General features: G+C 40.7%; 2 protein-coding genes across 2 annotated transcripts; one reads left to right on the top strand and one right to left on the bottom strand.

The window, feature by feature from the left end:
- Positions 1-898: 898 nt before the first annotated feature.
- Positions 899-3,922, top strand: si:ch211-57i17.5 (usherin). Its single transcript, XM_039599075.1, has 6 exons — positions 899-1,203; positions 1,867-2,030; positions 2,211-2,315; positions 3,247-3,318; positions 3,403-3,576; positions 3,833-3,922. The coding sequence occupies exons 2-6, from the start codon at positions 1,974-1,976 to the stop codon at positions 3,920-3,922; spliced, it is 498 nt and encodes a 165-aa protein (XP_039455009.1). The 5' UTR covers positions 899-1,203; positions 1,867-1,973.
- Positions 3,923-6,621: 2,699 nt separating this feature from the next.
- Positions 6,622-19,248, bottom strand: si:ch211-57i17.1 (uncharacterized protein LOC565010 homolog). Its single transcript, XM_031726195.2, has 9 exons — positions 18,838-19,248; positions 15,171-15,279; positions 14,852-14,968; positions 13,737-13,878; positions 11,794-11,921; positions 11,218-11,367; positions 10,367-10,442; positions 10,043-10,108; positions 6,622-9,378 (listed from the first exon to the last, which is right to left on the bottom strand). The coding sequence occupies exons 1-9, from the start codon at positions 19,140-19,142 to the stop codon at positions 9,362-9,364; spliced, it is 1,110 nt and encodes a 369-aa protein (XP_031582055.1). The 5' UTR covers positions 19,143-19,248; the 3' UTR covers positions 6,622-9,361.
- Between the last annotated feature and the right edge of the window lie 1,185 nt (positions 19,249-20,433).

Genomic DNA, 20,433 nt, shown 5'->3' with positions numbered 1-20,433 from the left:
TGTGCATGCTTAGTGGGAGTATTAAGGGCACTCAGAGCGCACAACTCCCCCCAAAGGGCAGGGCCTACAATAAAACTTTGATATTTTTATTACAATATCATGATGTCAGCCTGTTTTTATTAACAAAAACAAACAAGAATTAGCTGAAATCTTTAGATTCTATAAGTTGTAACACTTGCTTACAAAAATATTATGGTGTCATTGTGATGTCTTAGTGCATCATCCTGAGAAAATTAAAAGTGTTGTACAGCTCTCTCCGTGGCCTTTCATATGATATACAGGATGCTAAGGTCACGCTTAAATGCTTAGCCAACCTAGGCACCCATGTCCCCCAAGACCTAGTATGTTGTTGTGAAATTAAAAGAAAATCCATAAAAAGTTTTAGGTAACATAAAGTTTTTACTGATTTTCACACTAATTTGGATGTGATGTTGATCTTTCACCTAAAGTTACTGATATCTACCATCTCACAATATTTGAACTTGATAGGTTGAAAACTGTGGATGCCAAACTGCTAACAAACAGGCAGAAAGACAAACAACTGGAGCAGATTACATATTTGGATTATAGAAATTCTTGTGTCTTATACTATATTGTGTTCATACTCCATGTCCGCATACTAGCTCTTCTGTTGGAGCTAGTCTGGTTTTTGTTTCTTATTAAAAAGATATATTTTCAAAGTGCAACTATTAGCTTTTAGTGTAGCTTAGCTTAGTTTAGGTTGTATAACTATTCCATCTGGCATCATTTGATATGAGTGTCCATACTTACAGACAGGCTGTATAAGAAATGACTCACACTATCAGTACACTGGAGGATCACAGGGGTGATATGCTAATATGCCTCTTCAGGTGAGCTGAAACCAGACACCTGGCTGTTACCATGGCACCGCTGGGGGGTTGATCGGAGGTGGAGAAGGACTCATATGCAGGTTTTTTCAAGGCTTCTTGAGCTATGATACTAGGCGTTTTGTCTTCCTCCTGCTGTCTGGGAATAATTTGTAACAAGACATGGCTGCAATATTGAGTGTTGAGTCCTGAAGGGAGCCAGTCAGCAAATAAAAGTATCAGATGTAAAATACCGATGGGTGGAGAGTGGTGATCCTAAACGCCTGGCAGGTCTTTGCCCTTCTGATCGATGTGTCACACAGCGAGGGGCTGTCAGCACCCCCCGCCACAGGCCGAACAACGGACATCAGCACCGGTGAGTCCCACTTCTCCCACACAGCAACTTTTTCCACCAACCCCTTCATCATTTTTCACCTGCTGTCAGTTTGCAGTGAGTGTCTGCAACATCTTGGGCAGAAATAGGCTGGTACTGAATGTCGGAACATGCTGGAAAACTGCATGAAATATTGCTCATGTTATGCTCATTATACAGCACCTTTTTGCCTTCAGGGGCCTACCTGCAGTATATGCTCTTTAATCCACCAATATCCACTGCCAGTCATGGTCTCTGTTAAAGTATAAATGGAATGAAAGTGTGGTGTTTGCTGCTTTCTCTGAAGGTTAGAAACTAGGCCAAGCAAGCCAGAGTGTCTCCAGTTACAGCGTTATCTCTTCCTCGGCAAGCATCTGATCATCTTTCTTTCTCTAAGTGTTGATTTGTGACATGCAATCTAAACCCTACAGGATTAACTTGCATGAACCTACAAGTCATAACTGTGCATACTACGCTTTTACTTTATCTGAGAATCTTTCATTTTATCATCATTCTTGCTTGTATATTCAGATGATATCTGCAAAATAAAAACTCATGCAACCATGATAGCATCCTACCAGGGCTACCAGACTCATGAAAACAGAATAGCTTTGTGCAAAATTAATACATAGTGTCTTTATGGTATTTACTGATTTATCATTCCAGATTCACCAAACCCCACTCCTCTTGTAGGAGGAGGAGGGGGAGGTGAGAGGGCAGAGGGAGGCCAAGAGGAGAGGCAAGTTGTCCGGGAACTGTGGTTCATTGTAGTGATGGCAGGCATTGCCCTACTGCTGCTGGCCATCGTGCTAGCTGTTGTGCTTCATAAGGTAAGAAACAGCATCTGTGTTACTGTGTGTGAATGCCGACAGACTGATTGTACTAATTGCTCTTTCCATTATTAATAAAAATGTGCATAAACTGCATCATAGACAACTGGGTCGATCATTTCAACCATTAGAAAGCAGCCTAAACCAAACTTTCCATTCCCGCTCTTCATCATGGCCTAGGCCCTGAACAAACCCCCATTCAGCAGAGAGAGACCTCCATTGGTGGCCCTGTCCATGCAGAAAAGGAGTCCCATGGCTATCTACCCACCCAGCAACTCTATGTTGGTGAGGGAAGATTTACTCTGGTTTCTTTTTGTCTTATCGCTTATTCAACCTTTCACTTACAATTTGTAAGTGAAACTGTACGTCTCTCAGTAACCATTGGTTACTGACTGCAGCTAGCTAGCTGTGTTTGACTTATTCACCAGGGGTCACCAGGCACCGAATATTTATATATTATGAATGACACTCATGACTTTTCTGATTAGACTTTTTGCCAGGACAACTGTATATACTACTATACTACACTATAGTGTGATATACTATATATTTTATGCTATAGTATATTATATTGTTTATTTTCTATACCAGCGGTCCCCAACCTTTTTGCGCCATGGACCAGTTTATCTCCGACAATATTTTCATGGGCCGGCCTTTAAGGCGTCGTCGATATATACAACAAAATAAAACCAGTACCACTAACAAAAAAAGGAAGATTTATTCAAAACACACGGGAAAAGACCCAGGGAAACTGAGTTAACGATAAAAACGATAAAAAAATAATGATAAAAATGATAAAAACCCTTAAAACCATACGTTTTCACACCCGAGCCTCATCTCGCGGCCCGATATCCAAACAACTCACGGACCGCCCCGGGGATTGGGGACCGCTGGTCTATACTATACTATACAAGAACTGATGGGCAATCAATACTACTATATTTTTCAAGGAAGTATGCCATGCTATCTGAGTTATTACCAGCATACACCACTCAAATTTAATTGATGGGTAACATTTGAGTGTTTTCTTAGTATTTATTCTTAGTAGTTTCGCTGCTTAAATTTATTATTACCAGTTTATTAAAGAGGTTACAATGTATTAAAAAGGTGACTATTTAGCAAATAAGAAAGGATTACTAATATTTGTAGCCCATAAAATACATTTGTTACATTATTCTCAACTGAAAAATTCTCTCATTCACTTTTTCCCCCCTAGTTTGATACTGTGCCTGACACAACAGGCTTCTCCAACAGCGTAACGCTCAAGGGCTTCACCATGAAGATGGAGGTAAAGCAAATGTCTAATCTACATATACAAATACATTTTTATTCTATATGCAAGTGATATTTAGCACTTTTTCTGTCTTACCAGGAAGTGCTGGAAGCTAAATGTGAGCCTGCTGATGAGGATCCTCCACAGGGTGAGTTGGGCATCCTCAGTGTGAACTCCCTGAGGCGCAGCGTCAGCCAGGTGATGGATGGGAAGTCACTCACTGGAGACGATGACGTGTGGGACCCCAACATTTCAGGCCATGACAGTGGGATGGTGAGAGATCCCAAAAACGTATGCTGTGCCTGTTTAAACTGGAAGCACTAAAAGCCTTTTGCTACAGTCACAGCAGAGGAATGTAGTACGCTATATGCTGCTAACCTATGACCTTCTCACTCTGCACATTTTTTACATTTGTCCACAGAACTGTAGGTATTTAAACACTCACAGGAGAGAGACTTAGTTAATAAGGAAAAACATATCACTGGAAATGTGACTGTTTCCTTTAATAATCTCCATTCTTCTTCTACAGTTTATGGATGATGAAGAATTTGTAGATACAATCAAAGGTTTCAGCACTGTGAGGAAGGAGCACACCATGTTCACCGATACTAACCTGTGACCCAGCGGCAGGGACAGCAACATCCTGAACAAGACTCTTAAAATGCTTAAATCCACCCTTTTTTCATGTTCAGCTAAAGCGTCATAGCAGCTGGCTAACAGTTCTCTCAAGATGAGCCACAGCTGCAGTAAAGAGGGGAAAAAAAAGTAAGAGGAGCCCGATGGGATTCACGACAAGAACACTGGAATAACTCTGTGAAGGAAGGAGAAGGGAAATGTTCTGACATTCAAACATTACAGAGCGGAAGGTGGAAGCAGCTGCTTGTGTGGAAGGAAAACTAGGACGCGTCTGACATCACCACTGGACACACAGAATTTGTGTGTTTTCTCATTTATATCAAAGCTTTCCTGCCATTTTCTGCTGTAAAACCTTTGAAGTCATGCTGTATTCGGATGCTCCGTTAAAAAAATCTCTTATTTAAACCTTGGCATGTTCATTCAGCTTTTTATGTCAGTTTTTCCCATATTTATATATCATAAACATATCTCAAATTTTTTTAATGAACTTTAACACTTCCAAAGATGAAGTAGAGGAAAAGCTATCTGGAGTCATTAAGAGAAGCATTACACTATAAGAAGGTTTTTCCTTCCTGGGTTCATTAGTTACTATTAATTCTTAGGTATTATTAATCTCTGGCTCTCTCCCAGAGTGAGTCTTTTGTTGTGCCTCCCTCCCCTGACCCCCAAACTGGTCATGGCTGATGGCTGCCCCTGGCTGGTTCTACTGGAGATGTCTTTCTGTTAAAAGGGAGTTTTTTTTAAGGTGGCCCTGAGTACGGAAGAGGATTAGGGCCACTGGGGGGGGGGAAAGTGGGCACAATTTTTTTTTCTTCTTTTCCAGAATTCTGAGAAAAAAGTCAGAATTCTGACTTTTTTCTCAGAATTCAGGGAAAAAAAAAAGAAAAAAAAAAGACGTGCCCACTTTTTTTTTTCCCAGTGGCCCTAATCCTCTTCCGTACCCTGAGAGGCCAAACGGACTGCAACTTAAGAAAACACCAGCACTAAAAAAAAACGCTGCAAAAGCACACAAAATACAGTGGAAATAGGAAAAATGACAACGGAAATAGGAAAAAAGAAAACAGAAATAGGAAAAACGAAAACAGAAATAGGAAAAAACAGATTTCCAAAAGCACAAGGGAAGTGTTTCTGGGGAGACAATAAAACGACGGACCAGTTGCAGGAACCCAAAACATTGTAGGTGTGTTTTATTATGATTCATATAATACTGATGACGGATTTTTAGGCTAATAGTTAGGCTAACACACTTACCTCTCATCTTTTCTTTCCTCACAAAACCGATAGATCCTCCACTTCTTTTAAGTGTCTCCCAGCGCAATTCTTATTGCATATTTTGGTTCCTGCAACTGGTCCGTCGGGTTATTGTCTCCCCAGAAACACTTCGCTTGTGCTTTTCGAAATCTGTTTTTTACCTATTTCTGTTTTCTTTTTTTTTCCTATTTCCGTTGTGTTTTGTGTGCTTTTGCAGCGTTTTTCTTATTGCTGGTGTTTTCTTAAGTTGCAGTCCGTTTGGCCTCTTAGGGCCACCGTAGTTTTTCCTTCCCACTGTCGCCAAGTGCTTGCTCATTGGGTGTCATTTGATTGTAGCGTCTTTACATTGCAATAAAAGCACCTTGAGGCGACCGTTTATATGTTTTAGTGCTAGACTATTTCTTGCAGTTCTGTCACAAACATAAACTCCTGTTTTCTATATTTCATCCTCATACTTGGACATCTTATGTGGATCCATGTTTTTCTTTTATAAATCTTCCCATTAAGTTTGTACTTCCTCCAGATTTTAGACACAGCCGACAGGGAACAATCAAGGTCCTTTGCCAAAATCTATGTTGGATTTCCTTCTTGAATGAACTATATAATTCTAACGGCTCTCTTGTTGGGGCCGTCTTTCCTTTGAGTCAGCAAAGTGCAACAGCTTGGTGAAGTCTCCAGGAAGTCTGTTTTGCATCTTGCATATTTAGGTCTGTAAAGGTATTTGTTTTGGAAATTTAAATGACAAGTTTGTTTTCCTCCATTTGGTTTGGGAAAAAAAAAAATGTAAACGCATAGAAATGTGTTTTGAGGTGTGTTTCATGAAGCCATAATGTACAGCTATTAAACTGAAACAGGTCTGTAAAATATAATTGACTTGTTTGTTAAAAGGTTTTTTAAAAAGCTGAATGAACAGCCTCTATGCAATCATTTTTCGCCATGGGAGAAAGCTCCGGTCGCCCTGGAAGGAGCTGCTTGCAAGTTTACAAACATTAGATGGTCGTGATGGAGGAAAACACTAGACTGTCTTAGTTTTAAGACTTTCCCATCTATTTTTTCACAGTGGTAACATTAAACTGGTGAATATGAGTCATTCATTTCAGGTGAATTTCATATTTTCCATGAAATCCAATGCATGATTCCCACATCGGGCTTCGTCATCCACACTTCCCGAGTTGCTCAACATCAAGCAAACAGTCATGTGAATAATTTCTACATCATATTGGAAAGTTTTTCACACAAACTTGACAAAAATGGTTTTCCTTGATATTCGAATACAAAGTTTTGTGACTTAATTTCCACGAAAATAATTACGATGGGACTTTGCACAAATGTCTAACAGAGTACAAAGATTAAGAAATGACACTTCATATCTGAAAGGTCAAGGATGGACATGCACAGACCTAACCTGCAAATTGACAGGGAAAACAAGCATGAGGAGGTAACTCTAGTTTTTATTTTGTAATGGGTTGCAATGCAATGAGGGCACAAAACACTTGTACCATTACAGTCAATAATATGGTTACAAAACAAACATTTACATAATAAATTAATATATTGCAGTACCACATGAGACAGTAAACATAAAACCCCAAACTGGGGAATTATATTGCATTAAAAAAAAGGAGTTATTTGTTAACTGTACAAAGATTTTTAGGCATTTACAAAGGCAGCCTCTTATTTCATTGCTTGTTGTACATGTATAAATATAAATCTCTAAATTTGTAGTTGAACTGATATGTCTGCTGAGCAGGCTGGATGAGAGGCTCTGGCCTGAGACGAGATCTTTCAGCGACCTCTGTGCTGACTGCCGTGTCATAAATCAGTAATTTATTTACACAGATGGCATTAAAAGCTAGTTTAATTTAAGTACTTTACTAACCAGATTATGACAAATCAATAGACGCCTTTCAAGATATGATTTAAGTATTTCGCTGCCTCTGATTTTAGGACTTCAGATTACTTTCTAAGAGTTAAAATCATAACAGGTTTCTCTGCTTGTCCCTTTAATCTAATATCCATATGCTCCTAAACAGACAAATCATTAACCATAAGAAATGTGTTTGCAACACTATAGTGCATGCAGCACATGCTTGGTTGTGAATGTTTTCTTAGCTGGCAAAAGTAGAAACAGGTTACATATAAATAGTTTTAACACAGCACTAACAAGCTTTTGACTTCCTTTACAAAATAAATGGCCCCCTATTCATTTAAGCAACCGTTTGTGCAATCTTCCCCGACATTCATCATCTTCATCACTCCCCTTTCCAGAGCGAGGCGTTCGATTCTTACCCAGTAAAAGACAGACGTGTTAACCACAGCTATGCTTTTATAAGAAGACCCCTACAACAAGCAGATGCTACTGCAGCCTCTACAGATGTCTTTACCTACGCTACAGCTGCTGCTATGACTGCAGAGCGTACTACATGATTCTGAGCGGGTTCAGCTGAGTGGCTGCTATGCATGAGAACATTTCTAAGATAGAAGTGCACCAAGCTCCAAGTCTAGCTGCTAAAAGACGACTCAGGAATGTCAGCAACTTTCTGAGGATGATTTAAACTACTAACACTGATGATCGTACCTGAGAGCTAGGCTAGACCTGATCTGACAGTGTGTGGTGCACCTGTAGCGGCTGGTGTTTCGAACGTTAGCGTGCCAACTTGCTGAAGACGCGGTTGGTTTTAGAGGGGCAACTCCTGCCAGTAAGTATTGCACTTCCAGAAAGACTTGGAAGAAAGCCCAGACTTTTAGTCCTAGTGCAGATCCTGAAGGTTTTCTCAAGCCTGGGATGAAATAAACTCGGTGACATCATGTTAAAGGTTCTCCAGAGCCGCCGAAGACATTACACAGCAGTTTTGCTGGTTGATTCATGATCCACAAGCTGATGGTAATGTAAACTCAGGGGAGTGCCCCTTGGGAAATAAATGCATGTTAGCATCTTTGTTCACCTCAGCTCTGTTTTCTAAGCTTCACCACACACTAATCTACTGAGACGTACTCTGTGCTACGACAGCACACGATCAGATCACTGACGGAGTAAAGTGCTACCACTAAAATTTAAGCGCTAAAGATGTAAGAGACTGATTTAAAAATGCCACAACTAATAACAGATGCTTAACTATTTACCAAATCTGACTTCATTTGAGCTACAACACCAAGCTAACATACAATCAGACAGACTGGTTTCCACTAATGCTGAACTTTAGCACATGAGGTATCTGCAGACTCGTGAAATGACACCTCGTGGGGAAGTGATGACATTGGTGGGGATGGGGAGGTTACTACTTGAGGGCTCAGAGGTCAACAGACTAGATTTACAAAATGATTACAAAGTCCCTTATCTCACTAAAAACATCCCCTTATCCAAAAATATGCTTTACATATTTGTTCATCCAGCTACGACTTTGAGTCTTTCCACTTTTTTTCCCCATTTAAAAAAAAGTTCCCCAAACTGTGCAATTTCTTTCATCATATACAAAATATTTCATCTTAACATTCAGCTAACAGCTACTATCGAGTGCAAACCCCAAAGCAACATGCAACAACATCACTACCTACAGTTTTGCATTTTTAAATTAAAGGGTTTGTTCCTTGATCCTCACCAAGCAGTTTTCAACCTTAAGACGTCGTCATGATGTGCAACCATCAACAAATGCCATTAATGCAATGGATTCCTAACAAGGAAATAACAAAACAGGACTTCATAACACGACTTGCCTGGCACTTTGAGATTCACAGATTCTGCCCGGATGTGTTTTTCCTGTCAGGCATGAACAACACGGATGCAAATTTCGCCTCACACGAGCTTGATGACGGTGCACGCGAGTTACACCTTGTTATTTTCCTGACTGTTCACAAAAGCCCGGACAAACCAGGAAGTGAGGTGTTCAGACTAATACTGATTACTGGCATCTATAGACAAGTTATCATGCAGTCAGAATATATGCAGGGATGTAGTACTCAAGCATTAAAAAGTTAAAAGTTACAATGGAATATACGAGTCAAGGAGAGTTAAAATCCTAGGATCAACAGAGTTTTTTAAAAAAGTACCACAAGGAAAGAAAGTCTATGATGTGGAAACTGGGGGCCACTTTGTGGGTTTTTCCTGGATTACCAGAACCCTCTTCTGATGGTCCAGTGGATGGTTCTGGAAACAGGAGTGTCGCCTTTGACTTTATGTGGGACAGAGGACTGTGGAGAGAACAAGAGCAGAAACGCCCTTTACTTTATTTGCAAAAAGGAGAGCTGCACATTAGGCGAAAGCAACTACAGCACGGACCCAGTGAGTGAAGAGGAAATGATAATTACAGGTGAGAAGCACACATGAACACGTAGCTACTACTACAAGCTCGCAGTAAAGGCAAAATATGGGTGCGCTTCTGTGTTTTAGGAGGAAGTGTAGTGCAGCAAACAAGCACCACAGTAGCGAGGAGGGAGTGAGGGGACGGCTGCTGCTTCTGGGTATAGCTAAGGTCACCAATGCGCACAGAGAGAGAATTGGATCTGTGGTCACCTCACAAACCTCAGTTTCCACTGCTCTCATACCAGAGCTACCCCCAAAGGACAACGCGGCACAGGTGAAAGACAAAGGAAGTACAGGTCAACACTGAAGGGTGGCAAGGAAAGCATTTCTCTCCTCCTTTAAGTAACCTTTGTGCAGCGGCTTACGTTTCTGCACTGTCAGCTTCCTTAAAAACAAAGAAGGGAACTGTGCGTTTCCCCCTTTTAAAGCAAAACAGAGCGTGGATGTCTGAATAAAGTCACCTGATTGTTAGAGATCTAAAATTTTGACGACCCCCCCCCCCTTTTTTTAGTCAAATTATAGAGTTGGTAATAATAAAGTCTTAGTGCTTACCTTTGAGAATGTAGTCTGTTAGGAGGGCAGGTACCTTCTCACTGTCATCCCTCATGGCATGGAGGACTAGAATGAAGACAGCAGCTTTTTACATTTAGAAAACAACCACACAAACTGACAGGTTAGCCCCAATCAAACGGCAACACCGGGTTTGCCTGGTAACACAATATCATTTTACAGAATGTCATTTTATCTGGGTTGGTGCTGGTCCAACTGATAAAATTCACACAGGTTTTGATTGTAATCATCGAATGTAAATTGTTGTTTATTTCATATATGAATGCAAACACATTTGCGTTTCCTCTGATATGGATTTCGACTCACTCTTTGTGAGGATCTGGAGATCTTCTACAGACGGGGGGCCTGCTTTCTTCTCATAAGGGATCACTGTGGTCAGGTACTGCAAAGAAAATAAATTATGTCAAATACAATGACACAGCTACAAAAAGCTACCGTCACGCTTCACGCCAAAATAAAAAATAAAAAATAAAATATGATATCTGTGAGCGCCATGCAGATCACATGAACATGTGGTAAATATTTGGCTGCTGGTTGCAACCTTTCAGCAGCCGTTCAGAGAAAATGTTTACTGAGGTGAGGGTAAAAAAATTAAAAAATAAAATAAAAATATCAGATGACTGAGACGTACATGCTGGAAAAAAAAAACAACATTTGAGACAAAGATAAGAATGACTAAAGTGAAGGGAAAAAAGAATAATTAAAAAATAAATAAATAAGAAGAAGACAGATTAAAATGATGGCGAGCATGTGTTTGCAGCTGCACAAAAGGAAACAAATATGGCAGCAGGACAAAAAAACAGAAGAAGCAGAGAATTTTATCTGCAGTGGAAGTGGAAAGAAGAAAGAGCAGGGGCACCTGTTTGTCCCCTCCTGTGTTGCCAAAAGTTTGACGGAGGCCATTTTGAATGATATTGGAGAGTCCCTCCACAGTGAGGAGCTACAAGAAGCGAGAGGAAGATAGAAGAAGCGAGAGATGAGAAGGATTTGGTTTCAGTGCGAAGAGAAGGAGAGCGCCTGGCAGAACCTTTGGTGCTGTGATGAAAGATTCTCAGACATGCAGACCGTTTATCAGGTTATGCATCTCTCCTCATAATTTAAACACTTTCATCAAAGTCATGCATGTCTTTTTCCACAAGCGTGACCACGTGACTCACCGTGCCGGGTATGTGCGTGCTGGTCGTCCTCTGGCCATTGGGCCCCGTCGTAGTCGTGTGACGGATTTTCTTCTTCTTCCGCAGCAGCTCGCGGTGCTCCTTCTGTCTGTTCTGCACTTCAATGAGCAGTGAGATGAAGCTGTTCTTCACCTGGATACATGCAAAAAAAAAACCCAAAAAACCCCCCCCCCCAAAAAAACGGTTTAATTGTGATCCCACTACCCTTTGCTATTCTCGTTAAAATTAATATTATTATTATTATTATGCCAGAAATCTATTTTTGGACGCTTCAAGGAGAAAACCAGACAGAACTGTGTGACAGAATCGTGACAATGACAAGTCAGGCTAAAAATAAAGCTGCCAGAGGTTCATAGGCTTGTAGAAATCTGTGAGAGCTGCTGCTATAAAACAAATAGGTTATCGATTAACTATCCTTTCACATTAGGCTTCTTTACAAAAAAGTACTACAGAGCTTTTCTGACAGGCTATTATTTTTTTGCCGCCATTTGTCATTGTTGAGCCTGAACGTCATTGCCTTGCTGTGGATTTAAAAAATAATTAAATAAATCAAAGTACCTCCTTTTCATAGTCCAATTCATCTCGCAGAGCCAGAGCCTGGATCAGCTCCTCACTGTAGCGACGAATGGCCGCCTCCACTTCCTCCAGAGTCTCAGTCAGCTCTGACACGGACATGTGACGCAGCCCTGAGGACCATGTGAACATACGAGGAAGGAGGAGAGTGAAGATGGTGTACGTGGGTTGACGGGTGTTCACAATGAACAGCAGTTTACAAAATCCTTAGATTGTATCTGTTAGTGACTTCAGTGCTATCACAAGGTTCACATGTGTAATAACCATGTTACAAGCATCTGCTGTACCAGTTTAAAAGGAGACAAAGGGGCATTAGCCATTTAAAGGTGTATTATGCAGCAGTGTTTGAGCAAGCTAGAGCACGAATGCTGAGAGAGAGACAGCGCAGCTTTAGTGAGAACAAACATGTCAATCAGAGAAGATGTTGGTATCTTTCTATTGTTTCGATAAAGGTTAGGTTTAAACGCACAAAAAAAAAAAAAAACACCGCCACGCCTCCATACAAATATGGAGGCATGGCCTCTTTAAACAAGGTTTCTTCCTCGTTTAAAGGGAGTTTTTCCTTTCACTGTTGCCAATTGATTGCTTATAGGGGGTCATCTGATTGTTGGGGGTCTCTCTCTCTCTATTATTGTGGTTTGTTAATGTTACAATATAAAGGCGCCTTGAAGCAACCACTGTTGTGATTTGGTGCTATATGAATAAAACTTAACTGAATTGAATTTGAACGTAGCGTTCCTAACTTAAGCTTCCTTGTGTCTTTTTTTCTCTTATGACATGGAAATGACTCCCAGTCTTTCATTGAAAAAAATACATCTTACACCGCACTAAGATCCAGACTTAAGAAGATGAGAAGCGAGGACGCTTCTGGACGTGCCGATGGTCTGACGTACAAATACAGCACTTCTAAAAGTGGCACAGAATGACGCTAGTTATCACAGATGTTGTGGAATTGATTACTTCTCATTAAGAAGCTTTGCATCCTCCGTTTTTGTGCCTCTTTCTTGAATGTCTTTCTAGGTCTCGCTGGGAAAAGTTGAGATCCAAGAAGGAGATCCAATATGGGGGAAGTCAGCACAAAGGAAAGCACCGATAGAGGGAGCTTTTTATACTTCCACGACACAGACAGAGAGCAGAGCATGAGACAGTGATGTAACCTGGTCGCAACATTTCTTTTTTTAATAGACTCCTGCCTACGCAGCCCTCATGCTGATACTGGCTGGGGGCTACACGCCCACTGCCCGAAGGTTTCAGCAAAAAAGATCCTGAAGGCCATGAAATAATACACCTCCACATAGTTCCAGAGGGTCACAAGTAATTATAGATTATGGATTGCCATGTTTTGAGTCCATACAGTGTTTGTTGGGAAAAAACACATATAATTTACACTTGAATGTTTTTAAGTCAGACATATTTACAACCTACACGAAACCTTTTACATCTTAAACAAATTTAATGCGAAAAATGAAGAAAGAAAAGAAGGTATTTTGGCAACATCTTGTGTAGCTTTACATATTTTTATCCCTTCAAATAAGAGTAAATGTTTAAATACTGCAGACAAACATTGTGACACTCACAGTCCTAGTTTCCAGTGTTTGAAATAACCCCAAACCCACTAGAATCTGCAGTTAACAGATGCAAATACCTGAAACAAAATGGCCTTAAGGCTTTCTGTGTACAAATGCATGTTCCACCCCAGTCCAGCATTAGGCAGATATGTAATTATATAACATTTTGGGGCAACACATTTGCTGTTTGTCCGCATTTGTTATGCGTTATGTAAGAATGTTATCAGACGAGTGCATGTGCCTGACCATTTCTTCACGCACTGGACAGCGCAGACATGAGGAACGAGCACGCCACCATCAAAGCGTTTCGTCTTTAAAGCTTTCTGTTGCTGCAATTTAGGTGTACACGGTGATACTCACGGTCCTCGTAGCTGGTGTTGGAGCCGGAGCGTTTCAGAGCATTAAGGTCTTGAGAGAGCATGGACAAGTCGGACTGTGAAGGACTCTCATCGTCCTCTGGGTCTGGAGACTCCTGCATCATCTCCTCTATCTCCTCAATCACCTGTACAAAAAAACCACAGAGGTGGGCGGATCAATCCAAATATCAACAGTATCGATACCAACGCTGGTATCGGATTGATACTAGTGTGATAGGATAGGGGGTAGAAACAAAATGTCTAAGTTAAGCATGTAGCCCACTAAATTGTGTTAAAAAAAAAAATTCATTTTGAAAATGAAAAAACATTTATCCTCACCTCCCACTACAACTAGCACCGTGCTAAAGGCTTCACACATTTCCTCACAGAAAACATTATTGCTAGTTCACGTAAACATTGGCTGAAATCAGAGTCCTACAGTCCCCAATTATCGGGATAAGGTGAGCCATTTCAAGAAAAAGCAGCAGAACTCAGTGTTTGTTTACATGACCAAAACGATTGGAACAACTGTTCTGATCTATATTGACATGATGATTTTTTATTGTAGTGACGAAAACGTCACGTAAAAATAACGCTGCTTTGACATCCATGTTATGCTGCCAATATCCAAATCTCTGCAGCGAAATAAAAGTGCTCCTCCTTATTCATATGAATTGGGTGCATCTCTAAGAAAAACAGACAAAATCATAGGGCAATGTTTTCACTTTGAAATGGTGTTAGATTTCTGTGAGTTAAGACATCTTAGTAAACAAATAAGCTGTTTATTCACCTTTTTGAGAGCAAAATATAGTCTATCACTCCATTGTTCCTGCATGATGGATGCGAAAAAAACGTGAGCTACAGGATAGCATGTCTTTTGAAAACTATTGTCCCAAAGCCATCATTCCTAAGTGAATCTATTGGACACTCATCTTTAGCCAAATGTGACTGTGTTGAGGATTTCAGTGCATCTTTGTAAGCTGGATAGATAGACTGTGTTTTCTGGTCTTCATAAGATGCAAAATATGTCAATTCTACTGAGGCCCAATTATCCACATCAAAGTTTCTTTAACATCTGCCAAAACACACCACTGCTGTGCTCAGGTGTGAATGTTTTACCTGCTCAGCTGTGAAAAGCGGCTCGTCGTTGATGCACGAGACAATGATTGAGTGCATGTCCATCTGCTCCCTCAGCTCCTCATCGTCAGACAGATCTAAAGATTGGTTATCCAACTTCTGTCCCAGGGGAAAGAAGCGAGGGCAGAGATTGAGAGACAGAGAGGAAACTTGGATGAGACAACAAACAGGTGGTTAAGCAGATTGAAGGCAGAGGGTTCAAACTGATTACCGATCTGTGCACTTCACTTTTAGAAATGTATATCTACTGTGTGTTTTAAACATCAGACATGACATTGGACCGCGTGTGCCTCTGCGGTACCTCGTGTTTGGTGAGGTTGAGGGTAGGCAGGTGTAAGGAGCGAGTGTGAGATGTCTTCCAGTCCACCGGCATCACATTGCCGTAGTTATCCGTCAGAGCGTTCCACACCCTGGAGCAAAGACACAAGCATCCGTGACGCAGTTAGGATTGGGTATTATGAGAAATAAAGACAAGTAGTGAGCAAAACAGAGAAAGACGGGTGAAACGTAGTTTTATCTGTACACAGGACAGACAGCGTCCTTCTCTTTTTAGTGTGACACAGCATTACTTGGCACTTTTTGTGTCCTGTTCTCTGACCACCCCCTCACCACTTCACCGCGTTCCTGCTGCTGAATCACACCGAAGCCGCTGATAAATGCGACAGCTCTAACACGTCACTTGCCCAGGGTCTGCTGAAATGTGACGAACCATTGGTTAAACCATTGGTTCTCAAATTATTTTCAGAATTTTTACTATTAGAGCTCTTTCTGAGTGTGTGACTAACACTGGGTGATTGGGGGGAGCGTTACAGTGACACCAACAGACTGTTGAATGTTTACAATACTGTGCAGCATTCGAGTTTGGCAGACAACTTAGCAGAGACGAACAGATGGTGGCACGGAGTCTGTTCAACACAACAAGTTACTGTTAAACACAAATCCAGCATCATGCGTAAAAACATATTTGTTAACAGACTGTCAGCAGGCTCGGAGGATTCTTGTGAAACGGATAAAGGTTAGGTTCAATTATATAAATACTGCGGGAAACTACTTTCATCTAGTCCCCCATGGGTACTTTTGCATGTTTTTTTAAACTCTAGGACATGAAAATCAAATCAGTTCAGGGTTTAAACTCAAGTGTGCATGCAGGAGGTCCATTTTTTTCCCTCCTCTTTTGGCTCTGCATGTGCGAGCACAGAGAGGATGGATGCTGTGAACCCATGTGTCAGAATGGCTCTGCATTGTCATAGCCTCTTGCTCATCCTCGGAAACACAAACACACAGACACACACAGGCAAATGTTTATATAACATGCACATTTCTCCCTGAAGTGCTCATGCACAGCTTGGGAAGCGTGGGGCTGTTGGGTTGTTCTAAATAGGGCAAAGGCTGGCAAGGAACTATTTTTTTTTTTTGTGCCTTGAGCACTGACGCCGTCTCTGCCACGTGAGCCCGTGCCAAAATGCACCATTAGCTTCAGTATCACCGAATGCATTTGCATTTTAAAAACAGGCCTGGTTGTTATTTCAATTGAAATTTTCGATTAGTTTGTTTTTACCTCAGTGCTGAGGAAATTTGTCCAGATTACTTTAAGAATACATGTATGCTTGCGGGGGTACAAATATATATATATATTTAATAATTTAATTTTTCTACCCACTTTGTTTCAAGCACACACACATTTGTCATCCCGCAGTTCGTCTCAGGCATGGTTTTGCCAGAGAACTCGTTAAGCGTCTAGGCACGTCCCGCAAAAGTGCAGTCATCCAGAAAAGACTCTCACCGAGTCTGGCACTGCTCTTTAGGCTTCACTAGGCTGCTGTCCAATTATTACATTCCCCGCTTCCTGTTTCTTTACCTACAACAACCATAAATGTTTTCTTTCCGCTGTCATGCCAGCTTCCCCACAGGATTCCACTGATCATTAAGTGAGACAGACTGCTACTTCTTTTTGCTGTGACAAGCTCTCTGATGTGCACAACTGTCTGTGTGTTGCACTGAAGTGGAAAAAAAGAAAGAAAAGAATAAAAATCAAAACTGGGTGCCCAAGCAGAGTTTTGTATAATTCTACGCACAATCCTCTGGACCCTCAGTCTGTGTCAAAAACTGTTAGAAAAGGTTTATGGAGGTTTTTGAATCTTAGGAAAGTTGTTCTGAATGGGTCACACATCCACCACCGTTTCCTGAGAAAGAGCAGACTCTGATGCCTCTAATTATAAGGAAGGGGACCTGTACAACCTGCAATTCCAATTTTAAAACTTCTTAGTGGGTACGTCTCACTCCAAGTAACTTTTGGACAAGTTGCTCACAAGGGTACGGCAACCTTTACAGCCTTAACTGTGTGCTACTATTTTGTGTGTCTAAAAAAAAGACATGATAAGTACACTTATGTTTGTGTGTTATCAATTTATCCTGACTGTGTTCCTCTATAATTCCTCTATAAAAGCAGAAATCAATGGCTAACCTCTGTTCTATTCATGTCGGCTGTGGGAAAGCTTCCCCACATCGTGTGCTTGCATCTTACAGTGCCACAGTGTTGAAATATTAGTTACAAAAGGGAGGAGGAGAGTGACTCATGCAGTCAAGACAGCTTAGTAGTTAAAGTGACAACTACACTGGCTGCAGGGCTGATGTGACTTGCTGCTTTGAATTAATAGCAGGTTTTCATGTAAATGTGTATGTGTGCCTGTGAGATACAACATAAACGAAGTACCTTCATGTGGAATTTATAATGAATAAATAAATAGAAAAAATTTTAGTGATAAAAACCACCGAGTGACTTTGACATCACCCACTTGGGTTCCTGGACACCCATTTTGAATCCTCCTTTAAAGTTTGGAATTTTGGAACCATCAGTGACAATGTAGGGATATTAAGCACACCCAAACAGCAATCGTCAAACACAAGACAGATGCTCCAGAATCATGTGGCTTATGCATAAGCTATTTCAGCCTAAACAGAACCACAACTTATAAAAATGACCACTATACAAGACAATACAAGAAGACAACTATCCAGCAAATGAGGGAAACATTTACTCAGGTACAAAAAGTACTGCAGTTAGAAGTGGGATGGTTTTTCCTGTCTTTCTGTGCTGCTCCCATTAGAAAGAATGCAGGCTTAAGGCAATTAACTGGACGTTTCACACCTGGCTATGTAGAGTCCATGGTGAGCCCAGATGTTGAAGTCAATAGAAGGGTTTGATAAATTCTTATTTCATACCCAGTTTTTTCATTTATCATGACATTTTGTGGATTTTCTTCTTTTTGTTACCCATCCCACTGTTTTCAAACATTAATCTAGTGCAAGGTGCATGTGGCACAGCAGATAAATAAGGAGCACGTACATCAGTAAATACTGATAAGCCACCGTCAGTGAAGGAGGCTGACATCAGGGCAGCAATAAAATCTATGAATACATGTCTCTGTATCCAGAAAGAGGAAACATCATGAAAGCCAAAAGCAGAAACTCTTTTGTGTCGTGTGAGAAAGGCGATTTGAAAACAGGAGGAGACAGAGCATTTGCACAGGGGTCAACAACTATTCAATTATTCCCAAATGTACACTTTAAGGATCACCAGTTTTATGGCCAACATCAAACAGTCCAGCATGAAATCCAGCACTGTTAACGTGGCATCAACACGTCCTCCACACATATATAGCTCTTGATTCCTTCTTTAGATAGCAAAAAATCTGTTTATTTTTTGTATTTGTTGCTTGTAAAATGCTATTCCTTCCTAAAGACCAACTTAACGAGTCAAGCGGTGACAGATAATGGGTTTAACACGTTCAGTTATGTGTTATCGTAAGTGTATTCTGGCTAAATATTGCATAGCACTGATTGAAGCTAGCTAAGATTCCCATAGTGCCAATGTAAGGTTAGCCTGGAGAGGCTAAAGTGGTTAGCTAGCCGGGAGATTAAAAGTTAGCGCTAAGAAAACTGGCAATAAAAACAAAAATCACACTCACTCGTCGTCTTTCAAGTAATTATCCTCGGTGATAGGTTTAATGGGAGCTATGTTTTCCGTCGTAGTGTTGTAGTTTCGGAAACACACTGTGAGCTTCTCATCGAAGTCGTGGACAAGGTCCTCCATCGACTTGAAGCTGCAGATCTCCCCAGAGAAACTGTTGTCCAGATCCGAGAAATCGTCTAGGCCCGACGAATCGCCCACGTTTGAGTTCAGCTTGTCCAATGGGTCGACCGCGTCCGAGGACGGCTTGAATTCGTTAAAGTCCTGCCAGTCCTCATCAAAGTGGGCTAACGGCGCCGCCATGACTGCCGTGGATTCTCGGTTCAGTTAGAACCGTCGATGTTCTCTCTGCTTTCGGCTTTGACTCTCGACCAGACTGCGAGAAGGAGACACAGAGGAGAAGCGGGGTGGGCGGGCTGAGCCGCGTGACGTCATCGGCGACGTCCCTCCTCTTTTCCATGGAGCAAAACAAACACGGCAGGTGTCGTGCCAAAAACTGATCCATGTGTCGAAAAATTAGGTTTCCGGTGTTTCTATATTGTTTTCATGAGTTATATCTTGTTTGTATGTACTGTTACCCTGTTGTTTTAAATACCGCCTGCTTTTAGGCTGAGAACTACCACAGAAGTTCGTTCTGTGACTGCATGGCAATAAAGAATCTTTGAATCTATAAAAACTGATTGCAGCTTTTACCTTGTGACAGGAATGATCTCATGAGAGTTATGGTTGACAGATTACGGGACAAGAAGTCATTTATAACAGATCACTTTTTGGCAGGTGATCACTGGAGTCGTATGGCCAGTACTCCAACGACATAATCATCAAATCATAGATCTTGTTAAAACCCAATTTATTTATTTATTTATTTATTTTTTAAATCTGAGTAAATTACATGTAAACAAGTAAATGTCATGTCAATGACTTTGCACATACACGACAATTTCAACGTCGTATACGATACTACTTTCTCGCCTATCATTGTGGGACACATGAAAAAAAGAAAAGAATAAAACAAATGCAGTTTGTAAGTCAAAATTTTGGGTTTGCCTTTGTATCTCGAAATTTGGATATTCTGAGATAGGTAACTCAAAATTGAGAGACAATAATGTGGCATTTCGACTTAGCTCTGCTTGGCAACTTTTTTTTTAACTTTTTACTAAGGTGAAAACAAGCAAATTATGAAAGAATTGCATGTCTCAATATAGACCCGATATTTCAAACTCCAATTCAAAGGTGCTTTATTAGCATGACAGTCTCTAACACAATATTGCCAAAAAATCAAAGTACAATTTAACAAAAATATCACAATTTATTTAATGAAAATGTATTTAATGAGATGTCCCCCTTTTCATAACTGGTGTTTATTGTCAGTCATTTTAACCTGTTTCTTTTTTTTTCTTTTTTGAATTTCAGCAGCTATGCCAATAGTTTTCATATTGCTTTTAGTTTAAAATAATAATTTCACTTGGACTTGCACTTAAATGTTGAGCACTGTGGGCTCACATAAAATATTGCAGTTTGAGCCCAATCCACGTGTACTTATTACAACCCAAAATAGCCATCTTTGTATTGAAATGGCCAACAACACCTAACT

The sequence above is a fragment of the Oreochromis aureus genome, linkage group 15 (assembly GCF_013358895.1).
Source record: "Oreochromis aureus strain Israel breed Guangdong linkage group 15, ZZ_aureus, whole genome shotgun sequence".
NCBI classification, from domain to species: Eukaryota; Metazoa; Chordata; class Actinopteri; order Cichliformes; family Cichlidae; genus Oreochromis; species Oreochromis aureus.
Note: the sequence above shows the minus strand (reverse complement) of the source record. Positions and strands in the feature narration are given on the sequence as shown.

Excerpts from the sequence above, each read along its gene's own strand:
- si:ch211-57i17.5 (XM_039599075.1), top strand. The coding sequence starts at position 1,974 with ATGGCAGGCATTGCCCTACTGCTGCTGGCCATCGTGCTAGCTGTTGTG. Across the intron at positions 2,316-3,246 it reads CACCCAGCAACTCTATGTTG|TTTGATACTGTGCCTGACAC; the intron begins GTGAGGGAAGAT and ends TTTCCCCCCTAG. Across the intron at positions 3,319-3,402 it reads GCTTCACCATGAAGATGGAG|GAAGTGCTGGAAGCTAAATG; the intron begins GTAAAGCAAATG and ends CTGTCTTACCAG.
- si:ch211-57i17.1 (XM_031726195.2), bottom strand. The coding sequence starts at position 19,142 with ATGGCGGCGCCGTTAGCCCACTTTGATGAGGACTGGCAGGACTTTAAC. Across the intron at positions 11,922-13,736 it reads CAACACCAGCTACGAGGACC|GGCTGCGTCACATGTCCGTG; the intron begins GTGAGTATCACC and ends CATGGTCCTCAG. Across the intron at positions 10,109-10,366 it reads TCTCCAGATCCTCACAAAGA|TCCTCCATGCCATGAGGGAT; the intron begins GTGAGTCGAAAT and ends TCTTCATTCTAG.